This window comes from Gracilinanus agilis, chromosome 6, assembly GCF_016433145.1.
Source record: "Gracilinanus agilis isolate LMUSP501 chromosome 6, AgileGrace, whole genome shotgun sequence".
Classification (NCBI taxonomy): Eukaryota; Metazoa; Chordata; class Mammalia; order Didelphimorphia; family Didelphidae; genus Gracilinanus; species Gracilinanus agilis.
Genome location: NC_058135.1, coordinates 240,840,009 through 240,864,675, shown reverse-complemented (window position 1 = coordinate 240,864,675; position 24,667 = coordinate 240,840,009). Strand labels below are relative to the sequence as shown.

The following is a 24,667-nucleotide window of genomic DNA, read 5'->3' as shown; positions in this document are numbered from 1 at the left end:
ACAGTCAGCTTGACAACCAAGGGGAGAATGGCCTGGAATAGGGATAGACTTGAGTCAGAAATACCAATCAGAACACTACTGCAACAATCTGGGCATGAGGTGATAAGAGCATACAACAAGGTGGTAGGTGACAGTGCCAGAGGAGAGAAGGAGGTACATATAGGAAATGTTATAAAGGTGAAATCAACAGTATTTGGCACCTAAAGGGAATAGGAGAGGTAAGAGAGATTGAGGAGTGAAGGATGCCACCGAGGTTATGAACCTGGGTAACTGGGAGGGTGGTATCACTCTTCACAGTAATAGGGAAGTTTGGGGAAAGGGAGGATTTGGGAGGAAAGGGGAAATAATGTTTAAAAGGAAACAGCCAAATGCCTTATTGAAATTCATTTATACTCTTCCCAGACCATTGCTCTGATTGGGGAGTCCAATGAGAATCTAGACCTATAAATTTACCAACACAGGGAACTTCCCAGGGAGAAAATTCCCCCTACCAAGACAGCTTGGTACCTTTTCTTTGATTTAAAAGCCTCGGAAGAGCTGTCTATGGGTACTAAGAGATTGAGTGACACAATCAGGGTGTCGCACAACCAAGGTATCAGATGCAGCCCTTGAATTCAGCTTTTTTTCTGCCTCAGGGGTAGGTTCTCTACCCACCACTTCATCTTGCCCTTTTAGCACCAGTATTTGCAGGAAGGAAGGAAAGGAAGGAAAGGAAGGAAGGAAGGAAGGAAGGAAGGAAGGAAGGAAGGAAGGAAGGAAGGAAGGAAGGAAGGAAGGAAGGAAAGAAAGAATGAAAAGGAAGGAAAGAAAAAAGGAAAGAAAGAAAGAAAAGGAAGGAAAGGAAGGAAGGAAGAAGGAAAGAAGGAAGGAAGAAGGAAAGAAGGAAAGGAAGAAAGAAAGAATCTGGTATGAGTTCAGAACAGATTTATATATTGACTCTTAGTGGTGGCTCTCCCTTTGAAAGTCTTTCATTTTAGGCCAATGAAGTAGAAAGACCGACCTTGGCCTCCATCTCTTGTCCTGATGCTAACTGGGTTCCTGCTTTATCGTCTCTAGACAAAAGTGCTGAGGTCGTCTGGGGCTGCAGAACAGCTCTTGGCTGTCCCAGGTCTTACTAACCCTCAGATGGAGGTAGTCCTCCAGGGCCTTGACTAGGTTTTAACGATGTCTCTAATCTTTTTGAGGTAGAGAAACTGAGGCAGAAAGGAATGGACTTTCATACGGCCAGTTAATAGTAGTACTGAGACTAGGGGCCAGTTTTCCTCTTCGGTAGGCCAGGACTCCCCTCTCCCGTACCATCTGCCTATCTGACAACTAAGGTCCCAGGGTGCTGGGTCCATTCCGACTCCTTGAGCTCCAATCTAGCTGCAACTGCTGCTGGCGAGAGGTGAGACCCCTTGACTGTAACTGCGGGTGCGTCTTGTTTCTCTTTGTTGCAGCCGCAGGACCCCTCTGGCACAGCCTCCCGACCCCACCCCGCCCCTCTCCCAGGCATCTTGGACCGCCCCAGGAGTGCCGGGGTTCCAGCCAATCGTGGAGGGCTGCGCAGACAGCCCGCCTCTCCTCAGACTGCCGGGCAGGCAGGCAGGCAGACTGACTAAGGGAGTTGCGCTGCTGAGGGATCTCAGGCGGGTACCAACCGCTGCATCTCAGTCCTTGCGGTCCGGCTCTTCTGCTCCAGTCACCCGCGTGAGCCACCGGGCTCACCCCCCCACCCCCCACGCCCCGCAGCAGCAGCGGCGGCAGCCATTCCGGGAAGCGCAGGTCAGCGAAGCCAAGGCCAGCTCCGTACGGGGGGGGCGGTGGCGGAGGCCCGATTCGAGGGTGGGAAGAAAGCGAGCTGGGACGAGGCAGGATATGGGGCACCCCTGGGGAAGAGGCACAGAAGGCAGGAGACTGGAAGAAGCTAGGGAGGGAGGCAGGACCCCGGGGAGGGAATGGGAGGGAGGCGGCAGCACACTGAGCCAGGGACTGGGGGCATCCCTGGAAGCTGGGGAATGAAGAGAAAGCCAGGCGGAAGGGGGGAAGGGGCAGGGGCTGGGTTGGAGGCAGCGAGGCCAGAGGGACAGCGCTGGGACGGGTTCAGGGAAAGGGACGGGACATCCCTGGGGAAGGGTTGGAAGGAGCAAGATAGGAGAGCAGAAAGAGGGAGAGTATTGGAGATAAATGGGGAGGGAGGGAGAAGGGTCAGGACTGGAAGGGAAATTAGGGGGACATCTGAGAAGGGATTCAGGGAACAGACTAGGGACATCCCAGGGAAAGGCTGGAAGGGAGGAAAGTGAAAAGAAAGGGGGAAATTGGAGGGAGTTCAGGATGAAGCGAGGGGAAAGGACCAGGACTGGAAGGGGACTCGGGAAAGGGGCTGGGGTACTTCCCTAGGGAAAAGCTAGAGGGAGCTGGGGAGCAAGGCACGGAATCCATGGGGCTAGACCCGCAGGAGGATTTGGGGCTCTGAGCCAGGGCCTAAAGCATCTCCCAGACCTGGAGAGAGGAGGGAGGGCTGAGCGGCCGCAAAGTACAGGAAGGGTGTTGGGGTGGGGCAGCGAACTGCAGGAACAGGGCAGCAGCGGGACCTGAGCGTCAGTCGCCCCGCAGGTTCTCCCCTGCACAGGCAGCCGCCACAGGCGCTGAAGATGCTGCTGCTTCCAAGACTGCTGCTGCTCGGGCTCCTGGCTGGAGCAGGGCGAGCCGCCCCGGCCGCCTCCCCTCTACCCATCAGCCCTTCCTCTTTCCCCATGGCCCCCGCATCTCAGAGCCAGCGGGAAGGGCCTCTGCCCGCCCTCACCTTTCCGCAGGAGGAAGCCACCCTCGACGAGATGTTCCGCGAGGTGGAGGAATTGATGGAAGACACGCAGCACAAGCTGCAGAGCGCTGTGGAGGAGGTGGGTGCGCTGGCCGGGGGAGTGAGCCGGCTTCTAGGCTCAGGAAAAAACAGCCCAACTGGGTTACCGGCAGGGGCTGGGGGTGAGGGTAAGGGTAAGGGTCCCGGTCTGAGGGAGGAGAAGATTCACATGTGCCCAGGCCAATCAGCCAGTCAACAAACCCTTATGAGCACACACTGCGGGCCAAGAACTCTGCTAAGAGCAGGTGCTCATGGCCCAGCCATCTTGGGCCCAAGGCTATCCTGAGGGATCATCAAGGCACCTACCCTGGCTGCAGAGAGAGTTGAATAGGCTGGGTAGGACGCAGGAAAGAAGTCGCAGGTGAGCTCAATAATGGCGATTCCTCCCCCTCCCCCTTGCCATTCCAGGGAGCACTAGAGCTGGGATTTCCTGCTGGTGAGCTCATCTTCACATCCAGGTGTTTTCTCCTTTAGCTGGTGCTTTGTGGCTTGTCCCAGCCTCTATCCTAGAGAAACTGGGACTAGAAAAGGACTCTGGGAGAGTTTAGGGTCTTTGTTATCCTCTAAAGTACAATTTGGAGACAAGGAAGAGAAGCCAGAAGTATTGTTGCTCCTCTGCCTCCCAAATCAGGCTCTCAAAGACTCCCATCTGAACAACTCAGCAACTCTCTATGAAGGGTTCTTACTGTGCAAGGCACTGGGCTAGCTTCTGGGGATGCAAATATACCAGTCCCTGGCCTTGGGGAGTTTCCAGTTTACATATATATAAATTGCAGAAAGAACACTCAGTGGGATCAGGAAAAGCTTTCTATAAGAAATGAGCCTTAAGAGAAGGATTTCAATCAATGATTCATTCATTCATTCATTCATTCATTTATTTATCTATTCACACATTTACTTATTTATTTGTTTGCTTATCTATCTATCTATCTATCTATCCATCTATCTAATAAAACCTTTACCTTCCATCTTGGAGTCAATACTGCGCATTGACTCCAAGACAGAAGAGTGACAAGGGCTAGGCAATGGTGGTTAAGTGACTTGCCCAGGGTCACACAGCTTGGAAGTGTCTGAGGCCGGATTTGAACCTAGGACCACCTGGCTCTCAATCCACTGAGCTACCCAGCTGCCCCCAAAGAGAAGGATTTTAAAAGACAAAGGTGAAGATAGAATATATTTCAAGCAGAGTAGAAAGACAGCAAGGGCAAAGACACAGACAGGACATAGAATGATGAGTTCAGAAAATAGCTGGAAGTCCAGTTTGACTGAAACATACAGAGTGTACAAGGGATCCACATGAAATAAGTCTGGAAATGGGGGTTGAAGGCAGACAGGAGAAAGCTTTAAAGGCCAAGTAGAAGAGTTTGCATTTTTCCCTCAAGACAATTGAGAGCCTTTTTTTTGTAGATTTTTGAGTATCAGAGTGATATGGGCAAGACCTGGGTGTCTTAGGTAGCTGTTTGTGGAAGACAGACGATAAAACCTGAGATACCAATTAGGAGCTGGTTGCAACAATGCCAACAGAGAGGTGATGAAGGTCTGACCTTGTGAGCAAAGAGAAAGGGACAGACACAGGAGAACATCTAGGGATTGAGCAAGTTCCAGGGGCACAGGTATTAATATTTTAAGCTAGCTTCACGCCCCTTTGCCCTCTTTCCCAAGTATTTCAGGGGCTGCTGGTTTCTGTAAAGCAGCTTTGCCCACCTTCCACAGCCTTAGGTCATCAGTGCCACAGTCTCTGATCTGAAGGCAAGTTTGTACCAATGGTGTGGGTAAGAAGATAATCTAACAGTCACTTTCCCTTTTGCAAGGAAGCTAAATGGCTTAAAATTTTATTCACCTTGGCCTATTTTTATTTCTTAATATTTATATTTTATTTTAAATATTTTTAAAATACATTTTTAAATAAAGTTTTAAAATAAGAGTTGGGAGGTCCTGAGTTCAAATTTGACCTTACATGCTATATGACCATGGGCAAGTACTTAACCCCATTTGCTTAGTCCTTGCCCTTCTGTCTTAGAGTTGTGACTAAGACAGGAAGAAAGGAAGGAGTCAGCCAGAGGGTCCAAAGTGACAGGAAGCCCAAGCTTGTCACTTTCTTCCTTGGTCAGAGTAGTTCTGACCAAATCTATGCCTTTGTCTTCTTCCATCCAATGCCAGAAAAAGTTTCCAAAATTCTGCCTTGCCTGGAGTACCACACGTAACACTTTGCTTAAAAGCCAAATGTTTCTGACCGAGGGAAATTGTTCTTTTGTTTTCCTTAGCCCTGAATTAAGTTTGAGGGTTCCTACCACATCTTCCAAGTTCCAGGAGTTTGCTGGGTCCAGATTGTATCAAAGGATCCTAGATTTAGTTAGAAGAAATCTAACAAAATCATTTGGAAATCAACTCAAATCATGTCGTCTATAATACCCTTCCTTCATTTTACATATAAGGAAACCAAGGCCCTAAGAAGTTGTGACTTGGCCATGATCAAATTGTGCCCATGTAGAAGAGTGGAAAGGCTCAGAGCTTGAATCCCAGCTCTCCTTGTTGCCATCAGCATGTTTTGAGCAAGTCACTTAATGTTTCTAGACTTCAGTTCCCTCACTATAGAACCAAAAGGTTAGTCTAGATCAGGGGTCGGCTCTTTCTACAGGAGCCATAAAGTCAATTTTTTTTCAGGCGTTGTTACAGGAGCACACTGTGAGCACTGTACGGTTCTCACGAAATTACATTTTAAAAAATGTGGCGTTTATGGCTCTCACAGCCAAAAAGGTTGCCGACCCCTGGTCTAGATGTTCTCTGTCTCTTTGAGCCTTGACTTTATAATCCTATGATGCTGTGGCTAAAGGCAGCTTCTCTAGTGGCTCAGATCTTACAAATAGCCTGAGCTTGATTCCCAGCCAACCCCAAAATGGTCCAGATCCTAAAACTCCCATTTTCTATTTCTTGATGTCTGCCAAAGGATACTAGAATGGAGCGATAAGACAGAAGAAAGCCAGACAGGCTCATTAAGTAGTACTTCAGCTTAACTTTGTTATTTCAGAGTTGACTCAGTTAACACTGCCTCCATTTTCAGAGAGACATGGCCACGTGAACCCTTGCCTAGCTCAAGGCTGACTCATCCATTTCCTTTAACTTATTTCAACTTCTTGAAGGCAAAAAAAAAGTGGATTCCCACCAAGAAGAAAGAGGCCAACCCTATATTTTATTTCAGAATTGAAACTTTTTCCCATTTTCCATTAAACTTGAGTTGTATTTGAAACTTAAACTCCAAGCAGGCATTCATGCTAGAAAGAAGAATCTGGGAATGACTTGATTGAATGGAAGTTCAAAGTGTGCCCATGTCTCATTTTATGGCTATATTATCCAAAATGGCCACATGTTACTCCAATTACTCCACAAATATTCCAAGTGTTCCATAGTGGGCATTGGCTAAGAGTTTTTGTGAGGGTTTAGTGTAAATCCTTCTATGATGCTTGAAAAACTAGTGATGAAGAGTTAGGAATATAGAATTGGCCAGTGACCTTAATCATAGAGTCTGGATATCTGGCTTGAGCTATAGCCCGAAATCATTTTGCCTGCCCGAGCCTCAGTTTCTTAATCTGAAAAAAATGGAGATAATAATACATATATTTATTTACCTTGAGGGATAATAGCAATGAGATAATACAATGTTCTAGGCTCCTTATAAGGTATTAGGAATATAAAGAGGTAAATAACCTAGCCCCTGCCTGCAAGGAGTTTATATTTTAATGGAGATACAACATGTTTACAAGTAAATAAAACCAAAATATATGAAAAGTAACTTCAAGAGGGAAAGAATATCACTACCTGTGACAAAGATGGGGGAATCAGGAAAGGTCTTGTGTAGGAGGTGGTATCTGAGTTGTGCTTTGAAGGAAGCTAATGATTTTCAGCAGTAGAGGAAAAAAAGGCATGTGTCCCTGACGTGGAGAACCATTTGTACAAGGACCTAGAGGCAGGAGATGGGCTGCAGTGTAAGGGGAACAGATATAGACTGTGCTAGGAAGGTTGAGCTAGTAGTTATACTTGCTCCAGGGGCACATAGGGACAAGTTAATTCCCCTCTCTAGGATTTTGTTTTCCTCACTTATAAAGTGAGAGGGATGGACTAGGCATGCTGTAAGTTCTTTTCCAGTTCTAAATCTTTGACTCTGTAAAGTTACCATAATCATGGCAGGTTGGTATCACAGAACCTGAACTGGGAGGGTACTTTAGGGGCCAACTGGTCCAAAATACACCTGATTGAGAAGCCTCTCTACAATGTTGCCAACTGCTTATTTACCATTTCTTTGAAGATTTGTTGACATAAAGGAGCCCACCATCTCTTAATGCATCCCATTTTACTTCTGGATAGCTCTAATTGCTCGAAAGTTTTCTCCTCTTTATATAGGACCTAAATCTGCCTCTCTTATTGCTTCCACCCATGGCTCTGCCTTCTGTGTTCAAGCAGAAGGAGACTAATTCCTAGTAAGATTTTGTTATTCCTGTTCTTCTTGAGACAGCTAAGTGGTACAGTGGGTAGAGGACTGGACCTGGAGTTGGGAAGACTCAAGTTCGTCTGGCCTCAGATTCTTAGTAGCTGTGTGTCCCTGGGCAAGTCATTTAAACTCTGGCTGCCCCAATTTCCTCAACTGTAAAATATGGGGATTTTAATAGCGCCTACCTCTCAAGGTTGTTGTAAGGAAATGAGATATTTGTAAAGCACCTTGCACATAGAAGGTGTTTAAAAGAAGCTTGTTTCCTTCATTTCTTCTTTTTCTAACCCTTACCTTCTGACCTAGTAATGGTTTTAAGACCAAAGGGTAAAGGGCTAGGCAAACAAGGTTAAGTGACTTGACCGGGATCACACCGCTAGGAAGTATCTAAGGTCAGATTTGAATCCAGATCCTTCTGGTCTGGTGCTCTATCCGCTATGCCACCTACTTGCCCCTGTTTCCTTCATTTCTAACTAATCCCCTGGTAGTCTTACCTCCTTAGGAAAACAGGTGATATATTTTTCATGAAAGCAACAATGTTCTTATCAACGTACCCTTGTTGCCTTTCCATTGCTGAGAAGAGGGGGCCATGCAGACCTTACTCATTTCAAGGCAAACAGTTATACCACAATTTTCCCACTCAGTTTATTTCCCAACATTCCACATGGTCCAGCTGCATCATTCTGTTGACTTCCTGAAAATGGGGGTAGGGGGGAAATAAGTGGCATTCAATTGTAAGTCATTGGTGGAATAAGTGAGTAAAGCTCCAGGCATTTGCCTTACAGATTGAGCCTATCAGCCAGTTTGGTGATGACAGCTGCTAATACTTAGATAAAGCCCTGCCCTCGATAGTTTGCAAAATGTTTTCATGTGTCCTTGCTCAACTGATCCTTACAACAGCCTTGCAAGTTAGAAAGGGTAGGGACTGGGTTTTATACTCCCAATGATTTGCAGAGGCAGCTTGGTGAAGTGAACAGAGTATTTGAGATGAAGTCAAGAAGACCTGGGTTTGAATCGTGCCTCAAGCAGCTTACTAGCTATTCAGCTACTGGGAAACCTCCATTTCATCATCTGTAAAATGGAAATAATGGCAACACTCACAACTATTTTGAAGGGTTGTTTTGGGGAACAATTGAAGTAACCTAAGTGAAGCACTTAGAAACTTTAAAGAGTCATAAATTGTTGCATATTTTTTCTAGAGTCATTGTCATTCTGGGAAACCTGGGTTTTAATCCCACTTCTGCTAGCAGCAGTGTGGTGTAATAGATAGTGCTGGACCTGGTATCAAGAATACCTAGGGTTCACTTTGCTGCCTTAGTATTGTTACTTATACTTAGTACTGATACTTAGTATTGATTCTAAGATCAACAGTAAGGGTTTAAAAGGGAAAAAAAGGGAGGGGAAAGGGGCAGCTAGGTGGCACAGTAGGACCTGAGTTGAAATCTGGCCTCAGATATTTCCTAGATGGGTGACTGGACAAATCACAACCCCAATTGTCTAGCCCTTATCCTTTTGTCTAAAAATTGTTACTAGTACCAAAAGTAAGGGTTTTTTTTTTTAAAAGTCTAAATTGAAATCCCATCTTAGCCATTCATAAACTATGTAAAGACCCTGGCCAATCAACCAAGCATTTTGTTAGTGCCTTTAATATTCCAGACACTGAGTTAGGCACTGAGAATACAAAAGCAAAGAATGAAATTGTTCTTAATCTTGGAGCTTACAAACTAGCAAGAAATTCTAGTTCTAGGAAATGTCTGCAGCCAGATTAGAAGCTAGGCTCTCCTAACTCCAGGCTTCTAGAAGGCAAGCTACTTTACCTCTTTGGGCCTCATCTTTCTAATCTGTAAAATGGGAACAGTGTAGACTAGGTGATCTTTAAGGTCCCTCACAGCTCTAAGTCTGTGATCCTATTAACAATTGTAACTTCATACTTGCATAATCTCTGGGTCTCAGTTTCTCATCTGTGCAATGCAGGGGTCAGGCTAAAGAGTTATCATAAGATCATAGATTTATAGTTGGGAGGGACTTTAGAAGTCACCTAGTCCAAACCACCTATTTTATAGAAAAGAAATAGCCTAAGACTTCTCTCAGGTTACAGTCAGTAAGAGCCTCTCAAAGCTGGGATTTGAACCCAGATGTTCTATTACACCATGCTACCTCTGATCCTTCCTGGCATTCTATATTTATCCTTCATCATGGCTAATCGAATCACTTTGCTAGTGGGCAGAACCTGAGTCCTGAGCTGGAATGAATACATTTCCCCTGTTATCACATTATGCCCCTATAATGGGCACATGGAAACAATAAGTTATGCATGCACTATATTTAGTAGGCTACATAGTCTTTCTGTGTTGAATACAACATGCTAAATGCCCAAGTTTGCCTGCTAGGGCAATAATAGTTATGGCTGTATAAAATTTCCATGATAAAACTGTTCTTTCCATGGTTTATGATACTGTTAAAAGAGCTTTAGTTCATTCTGCTGAGAATAATTTTACACAAAGGCTCATTTCTGTTGCATTAAGTGAAGTGGAGACTTGCTCATTATTTGGTTATTTGACCAATATAGGAAACCAAATTGGTTCATTCAGATGCCAAAGTGGATTCTTTCCCCTTGGCTTAGACAAAACTAGCTTACTTTGTGCCAGGCCCTGAAGCTGCATAGACTATATTAACCATGTAATGGCCAAATTGCTCCTTCTTTCTTAGTAGATGATCTTACCTCCTAGTTTATTGAGAATTTTGAGATGTTCTGGCATGAGTTCCCATCTGTACCTTTCCCTAACTTTATCCTTTCCATCATTCCTTCTCTGTGTGTGTCTTTCCTTCTTTCTCCATCTCTCTCTCTCTCTCTCTCTCTCTCTCTCTCTCTCTCTCTCTCATATCTCTCTCATATCTCTCCCTATATACCATTTTGGAGTTGGAAGGGACCTTGATAGCCACCTAGTCAATCAACAAGCATTTATGAAGGCCTTCCTCCTATGTGCCAGGCACTGTAGTAGGTGCTGAGGATAGAAGTTCAGAATATGAAACAAACTCTACTTACAAGAAGTCAAGTCCCATCCATACCTGAATAAGGTTCCCTCTACAACATCTTGGCAGAGTGGTCATGATCCACTCTTAGCTTCAAGACTTCTAGTGAGGGAATGTCTATATCTCCCATGACAGTCCACTTCATTTGGGGATGGCTCCAATAAACTGGAAGTTGTTCTTCATGCCAAGGTTAAATTTGTCTCTAACTTCTACCCTTTTAGCCTAGTGCTGTCCTCTGGGACTGAACAGAACAAGATGGATCCTTCTTCCATGTGAGAGTCCTTCTGTTTCTTCCTCTGTTATTTCCACATATAATTAGTTCTCCCCTATATTTAAAACAACAACCCCACCTTCTCTGGCCCCTAGCTGCTCTCTACTCTGTTGCCTTTATTTTTTTTGCCAGTGTCCTCAAACCAATGTCTATACCCCCTGCAGCTAGGTGGCACAGTGGATAGAGTGCCAGACCTGGAGTCAGGAACACTCATCTTCCTGAGTTCAAATCAGACCTCAGATACTTAATAGCTATGTGATTTTGGGCAAGTCATTGAATCCCTGTTTTTCTCCATTTCTTCATTCTTATCTGAGCTGGAGAAGAAAATGGCAAACCACTTCAGGATCTTTGCCAAGGAAATCCCAAAATAGGGTCACAAAGAGTCAGTCATGACTGAATAATAACAATATCACCTGCTCCCATTTCTTATTGTACCAGTCCTTCTGAACCCTTCTCAACTGGCTTCTGCTTCTAGAAACAGCATCCTTGAAGGTTTCCCACGAACTGTCATTTCCTTCCTAACTCCAGAGTGTCTTTTCTCATTCATCCTCTTCAGCTTCCCTGTGTTCTCTTTCCCATTGAGAGAGAGAGAGAGAATATATTAGTGTTTCTGGTCTTCTTGCTGTTTTTCACACATAACAAACACTCTATCTCCCATCTCAGTGTCTTTGCTCTTGCTGTTCTCCATGCCTGGGATAGACATCCCACTTCTCAGAATCCCTCTGCTTTGAGATTCAATGCAAGTGCCAGCTTGTGCATGAAGCCTTCCCTGATCCCCTGCCCTACCTGATTACCCTCCCTGCCGGCACTTTTCCTCCCCAAACTATCCTTGTGTCTGTTTTTCTATTCCATATATTCCACATATCTATATCTACATTTTCTCCCCCTAGCTTCTGAAAGTCATGGGCTTTGTAATCCCAGCACCCTAGCACGATGCCTGGTACTTAGTGGGTGCCTAGTTGATTGAGTCCATATATCAGCCCTTCAGCTTTTGCGTGACACATCATCTTCTAGGTTAAGCCAATTTCTTTCAACTTAGCCTAAGTTGCTATGGTGTCACCTGCTTCATTCTCCCTTCCCCTCTCTCCCTGCTTCCATCTTCCTAGTTGTCCATCCCTGGTAGTACTCCGTCTTGTCGATGCCTCTCCTTAGATGCAGCACCTAGAATTGGACCCCACACCCTGATGTAGTTAACAGGGGATGACAGCAGGACTCTTACGTTCTTGTTCTATTGCTTAAGGCCATGATGTATGCACTTTTCTACACTCTCCCCACCAAATCCTAGAGGCTGTTGGCTAGCACAATGAATAGAGTGCAGGGCCTGGGGTCGGGAAGATCTGACTTTAAATTGGCTTCCCGTACTTACTAGCTGTGTGGCCAATGTGGGTAAGTCTCTTAACCTCTATTTGCCTTGATTCTCTCACCTGTAAAATGGGGATCAAAATAGCACCCATCTCCAAGCTTATTGTGAGGATTACATGATAGGATAATTATGAATGTTTGTGGATTCTCTAAAGCACTTAGTACAGTGCCTAGCAAATAAAAAGTGCTACATGCAGTATACATGTTAGGTATTATTATTAACTATTATTTTCTTTTCATTTTAAATTATTTTGCAAAGAGCTATATCTGCTAAGGGTCAGATAGGTGATGCAGTAGACAGAGCACTGGGCCTGGAGTAAGGAAGATCTGAGTTCAAAACTGGCCTTAGACACTTACTAGCTGTGTGACCCTGGGCAAGTTATTTGACCCCTATTTTCCTCAGTTCTTCATCTGTAAAATGGGGACACAGTGGAGGAAGAAATGCAGACTCTCCTAATATATTTATCTGGAAAACCCTTTGGACTCTTTATGGGGCCATGTAAACTGGAACATGACTGAATGACTCAACAACTTTTTTATTTTCAGGTTCTCCCAACTGCAGAGAAGTGAGATTTTGTAGAATCCTAGAATTTCAGAACTAGAGAATGTTGTCATTTTACAGAGGAAGAAAGTGAAGTCTAGATAGGAGAAGTTACTCATATAAGGTCTCACAGAGAGATGGTAGCAAAGGAGTGAGTTCTCCAGATTCCTTGCCCATTGGTCTTTCTGGTTACACAGTGTACCTCGAGTCTTGTCACAGTCCTGTCTATCCAGTTGAACACCAGCTTCCTGTGTCATGATCCTGGATGGGCATCACCCCACTGATGACCCTTCTAGTCTGTCGGGCTCTGATCTATAACTTTCAGACTAGACAAATTGCTCATTAAATTCCTCTTGAATTTTAGATGAAAGCAGAGGAGGAAGCCACCAAGGCTTCATCAGAAGTCATCCTGCAAAACCTGCCTCCCAATTTCCACAATGACTCCCACATGGAAGTCAAGGTTGGCAACAAAACCATCCACTTGCACCAGGAAATCGACAAGGTATGAGACCATCATTACCACCTCATCATGCCTGTAGCAATGGCGTCTCCTTGAATGAAGGGGAAAGGGGGCTCCTTCCCATGGAAAAATGGAGGTTTTACAAATCCTTTTTCCAGAGAGATCTCCCTCCTTGGGCCATGTGGAGTGCTCTAGATTTACATCATTCATTCAACAAGTATTTATACCCTTCCCATATGGAGATGAGAACTACAGCCAGAGGCAACAGTGAATTTCTTCTTTTTCCACAACTTATTGAATGAAGGGGGGCAGGGGGACGCCCCTGGGGCAGGTGCAGGGTTCAGACCAGACACTGTCTGTGAAAGCACTTGACTTGAATCACTGTTGAGGGTTATCCACTAGGAAGGCCTGGTTACAGTGGTCATTGTTGTTATTATTTAGGGCTGAAACTGATGACTTTTCATGTGATTGTAAAAAAAAGGGTAAGTGTTAGGAGTTAGGTCACTTTTCCAGATGTGTGTCCTTCAGGAAAGGAGGGGAGCATTGGGACAGATTCGTTGGATAAATCTAGAATCTTATTATATTTATCTTACCATGTCAGTGTTTCCATCCTAGGTAACCAACAATCAAACTGGACAGACGGTTGTTTCGGAAACTATTATTACCACCATCAAAGATGGAGAGAGCAAAAAAAATCACGTAAGTCCTGGCTATTTCTTCTTTTATTTCCAGCCTTCCAATGAAATAAAATCCAAGCACTGATGTCCACCATGAGCAGGACAAAATTGTATTTCTCTCCTCTCCCCTCCCCTTCTTCCTTTCCTTTCCTTTCCTTTCCTTTCCTTTCCTTTCCTTTCCTTTCCTTTCCTTTCTCCTTTGTTTTTTTTTTTTTTAACCAGGTTCATATTTATCATATTTATCAGGTTGGAAAAGAGATGAAGAAGTCATCTAATTGATGCCCCCCATCATATAGATTAGAAAAATAAGAGCCTGAGGGGGTCATGGGATCATAGATTTGAAGCCATCTAGACAAATAGATAAAGCCTTTATTAAGCACTTATTATGTACCAGGTATTGTTCTAAGAATGAAGAATAAAAGTATAAACAAATAATAGTTCCTGTCAAGGAAGATATATTCTAATGAGGGAAAGATAACATAAAGGGGAGCTGAAAACAAGAGGGGGATATACTCAGTGTCATAGAGTGAAACTGTTTGGGAAGTGGCACAGAAATCAGATAAGACAAGAGCCAAGGGACCAAGGTGCCACGGGTCCCCAACATGGCCAATCAATCCCTTTAGGCCCATTCAGCTTATTGGTATAGGCCTAACCACTGTCAGGCAGGGTAATAGTAAGACAACACAGGCTTGAGGAAAAGGGCAAGCCTGCACACTCCCCACTCCATCCCACCCCACCAAAATAGCCTGAGAAGATATATTGACAGACACAGATCTGTGCCTGGCTTAGAACATTTAAGTGTCTTTGACTCTATTTTTTGTTTAAAAAAAAAAAAAAAGCTTTGAGGCTTTGTTGATATTTTGAAAGCATCCCCATCATCTCCTTTTGTCCATAAAATTCTTTGTTTAAAAAAAATGACAGTTAAGCAAAATAAATGGACACACTGGTCATGCCTGACAAGGTATGCCTCATCCCCCATCCCTCTGTGCCGAGAGGCAGGAAGCATATTTCACTGTCTGTCCTCTGAAGTCACAGCTGGTTGCTGCATCCGTTGTCATTCTGAAGTCTTACGGTGTTGTATTACCTCATATTATTTTTGTGTTCGTATAAACTGTTCTCCAAATCGTTTCCACCACATTTGTTCTATATGGACCAAATCCTTCTAGAGCTGGATTTCTTAGCCCAGGATCCACAGATCTTTTAGGGTCTTCTTCCAAGAGGGTCCGTGAACTTCAGTGGCAGATTTGTCTATCTTTATTTTCATTAATTTCATTGATCCACACATTTTATTTTGTGCATTTAAAAAGATTGTTCTGGGAAGGGCTCGATAGTTTTCGCCAACCTCCAAAAGGATCCAGGACCCAAAAAGGGTCAAGAAACCTTGCTTTAGAGGGAAGCAGTAGAGTCTCAGCCTCTTAATGGGATTAAATGAAGGAAAATTGAGTGCTTCTTGTTCTTGCTGGTCTTGGACAACATTAAGGAAAAGAACTGGGGTTTCTTTTGTTGGCCAAGGAGTCAAGCATCTTGTGGGCTTTTTTTTGGCAGTGGAGGGGGGGAGGGAATAGCAATTCAGCTAACAAGTTGTTCAAACTAACATTTGTTCACACTTACTGTGAGCTGCAGAGCCAGACTGTCCAGCGGAATGATAGGAATTCTTAATCCCTTTCAAGAAGAGTCACAAATTCCATCCTATAGTTTCTTAGGGAGAGAGGAAGCCTGAGGCTGGAAAGAGTCACCCATGGCCCAGAACCAAGGAAAGGCAGCATTGTTTGGTAGAACATAAGATGTCTCAGCCCATAATCTCAGCTCTGATACTCATTTATTGTATGACCTTGGATCAAGTCCCTTCTTCAATCTGGGCTTCGTTCCCTTGTCTGTAGGATGAGAACTTTGGTCTAGATAAAATCCAAGGTGCCTCCAGCTCTTGACATTCCATTCTATGAATGTCACCAGGCTATAGAAAGAGGATTTTGTTGGGGCTGAGAGAAGATAGATAAATTCAGGACTGAAAAAGGATTGTAACAATTTGCAGAGAAGTGAAACCAAATAGTGGGGATGGGTGAGCATCCCAAACAAATGTAAGGAAAATGAGTCTAGCCAGAAATATGAGGAAATGATAGACTACTGGGTTTGGAGACAGACGATCTGGGTTCGAAGCTCAGTTCTGTAATTTACTAGCTGTGTGATTTGGGGCAAGCGACTCGTCATTTGTAGAATTTCTAATCTATTTTGTGCATTTAAAAAGATGGTCCTGGGAAGGGGTCAGTAGGTTTCACCAGTCTCCCAAAGAGGGAGGTCCAGAAACTTTATTTTAGAGAGAAGCAGTGGAGTCCAGGTCCTTTAAAGGGATCAAGTGATGAAGAATTGGGGGGTTGAAGAATGAAGATACGGGAACATGTGATCTCTAAGATCTACCTATAATGTTTCTGTAACAGGAAGAATTAAGATAGAAGAATGGAAAAGGAAGACAAGGAGAATTTTTTTAAAAAAAGATCGATAATTCTTCTTTTAAACTTTGTGGCCTGCTCTCCTTTTTCCTTGGAGAATAAAATATAGTGCAATTAAGCAAGAAAGAGTAAAAAAGAAGATCGTTGGGATACCCCAGAATGAATGGTATCATGTATTTAATATACCCTTCCCCAAGTAGACAACAGTCAAAGAGCCTTTAGCTTTATGCGAAGACCCAACAAGTTGGCTTTGAACTCCAACAGAATTCTTCAGTCTGAACCCAGACTCCCAGCATTCCAGAGCTGGAGGGGACCCCAGAGTCCATCTAGTCCCACCCCTGCCCAAAGAGGAATCTCTTCTCCATAATTTAGCACTTGGCACTTTAGCCTAACACATAGTAAGCACTGAAGAAATGTTGATTGATTGACCCCTGACAAATGCTTGGAGGCTTTATCTTTAGTCAAAGGTTGGGATTTTTTCCACTTCAATATAGGTAGGGTTAAAGGAGGATTTAGATGAAGATATATTCATATATTTATAGCTAAGTAGCTAAAATATAATAGTTTCATAGATTCTTTCATCTAGCTGCATCCTGGTGAACGTTTTATCTGATTCCACTATGAATTAATTTATAATTGAATACTTTTTAGTAATTGATGGAGATTCAGATCCATGAAGAAAAGGCTCAATCGACTTCCATCTTGGAGAAAGAGCTTTTCCAGCTGCAAGTTTCAGTTCCATCTCTGCCTTTTGGCTTTGGGGGATTTGATCAGGTGTTTCAAACCTTTTGGCCATCATGCTGTGGGTTGCTGTGAAGGGGAGGGGGATAGAGAGGGAGGAGGTGAAATGCTGCAAATTGCAAGCTAGGACCCCTTCCAACTTTCACAGTTAATGATTTTCACAGTTGTTTCTGGAAGCATATAATACACAGCAGAAACTCTACCTTAAAAGAAAAAAAAAGATTTTAAGAACTATGTAATACTTTGTGAATTATGACATTCCATATCCAGAGAGTCAGTGATTTAGAATTCGTAAATGTAGTTAATTAAAAGAAAGTCACCGGAGGAGCCAAATTCTTCCCTTTCGTCTTTGTATTAATACATGTCGAAACCTGAGAAGGCTTGTGGAAAGTTACAAGTTATAAGTATGTGAAGGCTTGAAAACTTACCACATCATATAAATGATTGGACTGTTTTTAGATTTGGATGTGGGAGGAAAAAAGGGACAATTGAGTTTGATATTTCACCTGGGGAGACCAGCCAACAATAATACTAGGTGGGGGTCTTGTGGTCAGCCTTCTCTGCGGGGCATTCAGCTAGCACCCACTTCCTAGGCCAGCAGATTGGCCGATTGCTTTCATGGCCAAGGCAGGGAGAGGGAAGGAGAGTCTTTGAAGATGGAGAGCTCGAGATCCCTCAAAAATGAGTAGAAAGTGGTGCCCAGAGCACATCCCACTCTGGAATGAAGAAATAGGGTTGTCTATTTTGTCTCCTAATTCCTTGGGTGATTAGGATTAGATTTACTGTACAGGACAGGTTATAGCCAGCAAACTTTGGATAGTTCAAATTCTAGCTCATGTAGAATAACTAAAAGGAACATTAGAGTTCCACCCTCCTATTTTTATACCAGAGGAAGATGAAATCTGGTCAAGGGGTTTGCCCAGGGTCATGGCCCCATAGACTTAGAGTTGGTAGGGAGCTCTGAGGCCATCTAAGCTAACCCCCCATTTTATTGGTGAGGAAACTGAGGCACAAAGAGTGACTCACTCAGGATCACACAGCTTTCACTATGAGTCTGTTTCCTTTCCACTGCATGACATTGTCCCAGCTGTGGAACCAGGTCTAAAATTCAATCAAATTCCCTGAATTCATTCTTTTGACAAGCATTTATTTATTAAGCACCCACTACCTAATAAAGCATTGTGCCAAGGACTGGAGATACAAAGACAAATCAAAAACATTCCCGGCCATTAAGGAAACTGTTTTCTATTGGGAAGATGCATTATTTATATGCATAACTACTCTCTTGGTTCTTAGATGTTGATCTTGGTGTAGGGGAATCCCTTCTGCCAGTGAAGATCTGCAGATTCCAACTCAGCCTCTTGGAATGCCCAGAGATGAAGTGATTTGCCGGTCTTCAAGGCTAGCCCTCTACTACATGCCTCTTGTGCAAAACACATACAAAACGAGTAAACGTCATTTCTGTAGTGTCTGATTAGGGGTCAGGAGATGGGCAGTGACTAGCTACTGTCAGTTATTATTTTTAAAATGGTTTCTATGGCTCTCTTTTGTTTTTAACATCGTCTACATTTCCCCTGCTAGCTCACCTCCTTTCCCTTCCAAAGAGCCATCCCTTGTAACAACAAAAATAAATAGAGATAGAATTTATTAGCAAAACTAGTTTTCCTTCTTTCCCCTCCAAAGAGCCATCCCTTGTAACAACCAAAATAAGCAGAGATAGAATTTATTAGCAAAACTAGTTTTCTTTCTTCCCCTTCCAAAGAGCCATCCCTTGTAACAAAAAAAAGAAAGAAGATCAAGAGGAAGAAGAGACAAGATTTATTAGTAAAACTAATGGCCTTCCTTTCCCCCCTTCCAAAGAGTTAGCCCTTATAACAGCAAAATAAATAAGAAAAGAGACAAATTTATTAGTAAAACTAGTAGCCCTCCTCCTCCACCCCTTCCAAAGAGCTCTTCCTTATATGACCAAAATAACTTGGGAAAAATAATAACCTTCCTCCTTTCCTTTACAAAGAATCATCTCTTATGACAATAAAAAGCAAATGAAGAAGAGAGAAAATTTGTTAGCAAAACTAATAGCTTTCCTTTCCCCCCTTATAACAACAAAATGAATAAATAAAAGAGGAAGAGAAGAAAACCTTATTAACAAAACTAATCAACATATTAGAAAAAATCTGACCCATGCAATATTCCCCACACTTGAGCCTCGCCTCTACAAAGGAACAAGGGATGGTGTCTTCCAAGGATGTCAATTATTAAGCAGAATCAGTGAGTGTTGACCACACTTCTTAGAATTGTGGAAATGAAAGGAAGGAGAGGGTATAGAGAACAGTTTTAAAAAATATCAAGGGTGAAGGGATGATATCAGACTTAATTTTTGTGGAGGAGGAATTAAAAAGACTTGAAGGGCAGTAAGGTAGCTCAGTGGATAGAGAGCCAGGCCTGGAGATAGGATGGGTCCAAATTTGGCCTCAGATTCTTCCTTGCTGTGTGACCCTGGGCAAGTCACTTAACTCCTTTGGCCTAGCCCTTATTGTTGTTCTGCCTTGGAGCCAATATCCAGTATTGATTCTAAGACAGAAGGTGAGGGTTAAAAAAATTATTTTTTAAAGTTTTTTAAAAGAAAGACTTGAATTTGTTTGCAGGCACAGGAGGAGAAGAGTGTCATCAATGGAAAGATCACTGAATTTGGGTTGGAATCCCAGTTCTCCCTCTTATTACCCATGTGGCCTTGGGCAAGTCATGGAACCTTCTTTTGTTTCAGTGGCTTGAACTAGGTGATCTCCAAGACTAGGACTGCTTTACTCTACTGGGACTGATGTCAGAAGACATTCAAATTCTGTCTGTGCCATCAGTTAGCTGTGTGCCCATGGACTTAACCTCTCTGACCACTAGTTTCTTCATCTATTAAGTGGGGATAATTATAAAGTGCATGAGAAGAAAATGCTATAGAAATACGAACACCTATTATTTCTGAGTTAAAAGTATGGTTTTTCTTGCTCGTGAATTCCTTCCAAAGAGAGATCAGCTGTTTCCCCTACAGGTTCTACAGCCTGAAATGATGCTTTCTAGGAATTTATTCATTGGGATAAAATCCTACTTCCATGAAACATTTTTGAGTTTGTAATGAGATTTTTAAAACTAGCTTTGGAACTTCCTGTATCAAATATCACTTGAAATGCACCGACCCTCAACAGGGGCTTGGAGATCTTGGTGTTTAATGTACAGATCGCCAGTAGGAAGGCATTTCTTATAATGAGCCTCTGTCCTCCTACTGGACAGCTGGTTGGGAAGGTTTCCCACGTAGTTTATTTTTCCTTTCCATGTTTTAGGGAAGGGCCTCCTCCTGGGTTGACTTCTTTTGTCAGTGCACAGCCTCATTCTTTTTTTTTTTTTTTAAACCCTTAACTTCTGTGTATTGGCTCCTAGGTGGAAGAGTGGTAAGGATGGGCAATGGGGGTCAAATGACTTGCCCAGGGTCACACAGCTGGGAAGTGTCTGAGACCAGCTTTGATCCTAGGACCTCCCGTCTCTAGGCCTGACTCTCAATCCACTGAGCTACCCAGCTGCCCCCACAGAGCCTCATTCTTGAATGGAATAAGTTGTCTCTCCACCCCTGCCCTTATTAATGAAACCATAAGGCAGGGAATGCCCCATGGACAAGGAGCAGGAAGATACCATGGAAGCCCTGGAAAGGAGTAAGGCTGGAGAGAAAATCTCGTGCTCCTCCTTCTGCCTCCTTTACCTTCTGCTTAGATATTGGCTCTAAGACAGAAGAGCAAAAAGGGCTAAGCAACTGGGGTTAAGTGTCTTGCCCAGGATCACCCAGCTAGGAAGTGTCTGAGGTCAAATTTGAACCCAGGACCTCCCTGGTTTTATCTGTTATGCTACCTAGTTGCCCCATTTTAGTTGCCCTTCTCAAAGACCTTCCTTCCTAAGAGCCCTAAATTCTCTGCACAGTGGAGTAAAGGTAGTAGATATTGTTAGATAATTTAGATAGATAATGTAGATAATTTCTTTTCCTCTGTGAGACATGAATCTGGTCATCCTCAGTTTCCCTCCTGAGCTCGTGTGGAAGAAGATGTTTGAGCCTCTAAAAGCCATAGATATTCAGTCATTTCAGTGGTGTCTGACTCTTGGGGACTTAGTTTGCTTTTTTGGGCAGAGATACTGGAGTCATATGCCATTTCCTTTGCTAGCTCATTTTACAGATATAGAAACTGAGGCAGAGTTAAGTGACTTGCTAGTAAGTGTCTGAGATCAGATTTGAACCCAGAAATATGAGTCTTCTGACTTCAGACTTAGCACTCTAACCACTATCCTACCTAGTGTGTAGTTAGAATGTTGTACCCCAGGACTACGTTCCCCAGAATTCCTTTCCTCTCTCCACCAGAGTTGCATGCTCACGTTTTGTAAATAGTTGGGTGTAACCACCGGCTCATTCTTCTTGGCTCTCTCTTCTCTGGCCGCTCTGTGCTCTCTTTTCCCATGTGCGTGGCTGGGAAAAACTGGCTTTACTCAGGCTTTTACTTTTGTCTTTTTATTCCTTTTACTTCAAGTTGTTATTAATAAATCTTATTAAATATAATACTTGGAGTTATTGTATATTAATTTTTAAGCTTACACTAGCCATCTCAAAAATCATAGATGGAGAGCTGGGAGGGACCTCAGTTCAGGTCATTTAATCCAGCTCTCCCACTTTATAGATGAGGAAGGTTTAAGTGACTTTCCCAAATTCATACAGGTAGCAAATAGCAGAGGGAAGATTTGAATCCAGGTCCTGTGACTCCAGAGCTAATGTTCTCTCTAATGTACCATACTATGTTCTTACAACCAATAGTTAACATTTTCATTCATTCAGTATGCATGTCAATAAACATTCATTAGGGGCAGCTGGGTAGCTCAGTGCATTGAGAGTCAGGCATAGAGACGGGAGATCCTAGGTTCAAATCTGACCTCAGACACTTTTCAGCTGTGTGACCCTGGGCAAGTCACTTAATCCCCATTTCCTAGCCTGTACAGCTCTTTTTTTTTTTTTAAACTGTTAACTTCTGTGTATTGGCTCCTAGGTGGAAGAGTGGTAAGGGTGGGCAATGGGGGTCAAGTGACTTGCCCAGGGTCACACAGCTGGGAAGTGTCTGAAGCCAGATTTGAACCTAGGACCTCCCATCTCTAGGCCTGACTCTCAATCCACTGAGCTACCCAGCTGCTCCCCCGTACCACTCTTCTGCCTTGGAACCAATACACAGTATTGACTCCAAGATGGAAGGTAAGGGTTTTTATTTAAAAAAATTAAAAAATAAACATTCATTGCCTGTACTGTGGAAGTCCCAGTGTTAGGTGCTGGAGATCTAGACACAACTGAAAAAAAAATAGTCATAGTTCATAGATATTGGGTTCCTAGAACACTCTGAGGTCATCTGCTCCAACTTTGACATTTTACAAATAACTAGAGGGACCCAAGAGTTTATGTGACTTATCTAAGGTCATTCAAGTAATAAAATCTTAGAACAAGGGCAGCTGGGTGGCTCAGTGTGTTGAGAGCCAGACCTAAAGATGGGAGGTCCAAATCTGGCCTTAGACTAGCTCTGTGACCCTGGGTAAGTCATTTAACCCCCATTGCCTCACCCTTACTGCTCTTCTGCCTTGGAACCAATACATAGTATTGATTCTAAGACAGAATGCAAGGGTTTAAAAATAAAAATCTTAGAATCATCATTTAAACTCAGGCCCTCTGACTCTAGACCCAACAATCTCTCCATTATAGCATATCCCTGCCCTCAAGCAGCCTCTATTCTGCTTGGAAAATGAAATTCTACATTACTAAAATTTTTCTTTGCTGCGTGCTGTGAACATGTAAGAGGTATTTTGAATTTACGTTTGTCTTTATTTCTATATTTCTCGTTCTTTTCGTCTGAAGATTCTTACAAATGTCCTTGTCTTTCCTAGAAGAATATTTTCTATTTTCTATAAGAATATGTATCTTTCCTATAAGAATAAGAGAACAGAGACCTCAAACTTGTTTAAGGCTGGGAACCCTCTAGTGTTGTAGTCAGTTATTCTCTTGAGTAATAGGATTTGACAAGAGTCAAGGAACTTCCCCAACCACAAGATTCACTCATCCTGTTGTTCTCGCCTGGTGGCATCCCTGGGAAATGGTCACAAAGATTTGCACGATGACAATGTTCCATTCATGAGAAGGATGGCCAGCATCCTCGTGAACAGGGTTGGGGTGGGGGGTGGTTTAATTCAATCTGAGATGCTGTGGTTAGGGTGGGAGAGAGGATCTTTGGAGGAAAGAAGGATAGTTTCTCCGAGAAAACAGAAAGTCTTGTGTGACTTGATTGGAGGGAGGTGCCGATCAGACCATTACACTCAGAATTTCAGTGGGTTTGACCACTTGGTTTCTCGGCTTGGTTTCTGTTTTCAGTTTGCTCTCTGATTTCTGGCCAAGTCCTTGGGTTTCTGAAAGGTTTAATCCACCAGAAGGGGAACATTGAAGAAATCTGGGACCTCTTGGTAAATATTTGAACAATCACCAAACTAGCTAAACAAACACAGTAGATAAGCGCACCTTTAGGGAGACATTTCTTTTCAAAACATGCCCATACGATATTTAAAGGTCATTGGCATGAAAACCCACCAGTCGTTTTTTTTTTTCTTAAAAAAGCAAAACACATTTGAAACCTTCCAGAGAGTTGCCTACATTTAAATAATGGCAGAAAGGCAGAGTTCTGAATGTACTCCATATAATGTTGATTTAAAGTAAAATTTTATCGCTATCTTTTTTTATATATATCATCTACATTTCTCATTTTATCGCTCTTTCCTTCCCAGGGAACAATACTTTATAAGAAAATACTAAAAAGATGGGAAAAGACATCTCAGCAAAACTACCAACACATTAAAACAATCTGACATTATAATGCCATTCCGCATCCATAATTTCCCTCCTCTCCAAATAAATCAGTAAGCATTTATTAAATTCTTACTGTGTACTAGGCACTGGGAACACAAATATAAAACTAACAACAATAATAGCTAGCATTTATTAAGTGCCTATTCTATGCCAGGTATAGTACTAAGTGCTTTGTAAATATTATCTCATTTGATCATCATTATAACCTTGAGAACTATTATTATCTCCATTTTAAAGATGAGGAAACTGAGGCAAACAGAGGCTGTGACTTCCCCAAGATAACATAGCTAGTATCTTAGGCTGCTTTTGAACTCTGATCTTCCTGACTTCCTGTCTAGTCCGCTAATCATTGAAACACCTGCCTTCTTTTACAAAGAATGAAAAAATCCATGAGGAGCAATTTTCTAGCAATGATAGCTGTCTAGTCGTGGGAGAGGCTGCCTTGGAATGGAGTGAGTGCCCTGTCACTAGAGGTGTTTTCAGATGCAGATTGGACAACCATTTGGTTATTTATGAAAGGGATTTCTATTCTGGATTGGAGATTGGGCTACATGACCTCTGAGATTCCTTCCATATGTGTTTCAATGGGGGAAAATGAAAGAGGGATGGATTTGGAGTCAATGTCCTGTGTTCTAAACCTGTCTCTGTCATTTATCACCATGTGATCCTGGGCAAATGACCTCTTCTCTCTGGGTCTTTACACTTCATCTGTAACAGGAGGGAGTTGGACCAGATGACTGTTTTCAGCTTTAGGTCTGACTCTACTCAATCTTTTGGTAGTTTAGGGTCAATAATTGGTAAAAATGAGCCTCTTGGAGGTCTCGGTGTCTCTCTCTCTCTCTCTCTCTCTCTCTCTCTCTCTCTCTCTCTCTCTCTCTCTCTCTCTCTCTC

General features: G+C 43.1%; 1 protein-coding gene across 1 annotated transcript in view; it reads left to right on the top strand.

Annotated features, from left to right (window-relative positions):
• Nucleotides 1-2,682: 2,682 nt before the first annotated feature.
• The window catches only part of DKK3 (dickkopf WNT signaling pathway inhibitor 3), a 64,351-nt gene continuing 42,366 nt past the window's right edge, over nt 2,683-24,667 (top strand). The window contains exons 1-3 of the mRNA XM_044680806.1: nt 2,683-2,882; nt 12,897-13,034; nt 13,608-13,691. Of these exons, the coding sequence (XP_044536741.1) occupies nt 2,736-2,882; nt 12,897-13,034; nt 13,608-13,691 (369 nt within the window). The 5' untranslated portion in view covers nt 2,683-2,735. The remainder of the gene's footprint in view (nt 2,883-12,896; nt 13,035-13,607; nt 13,692-24,667) is intronic.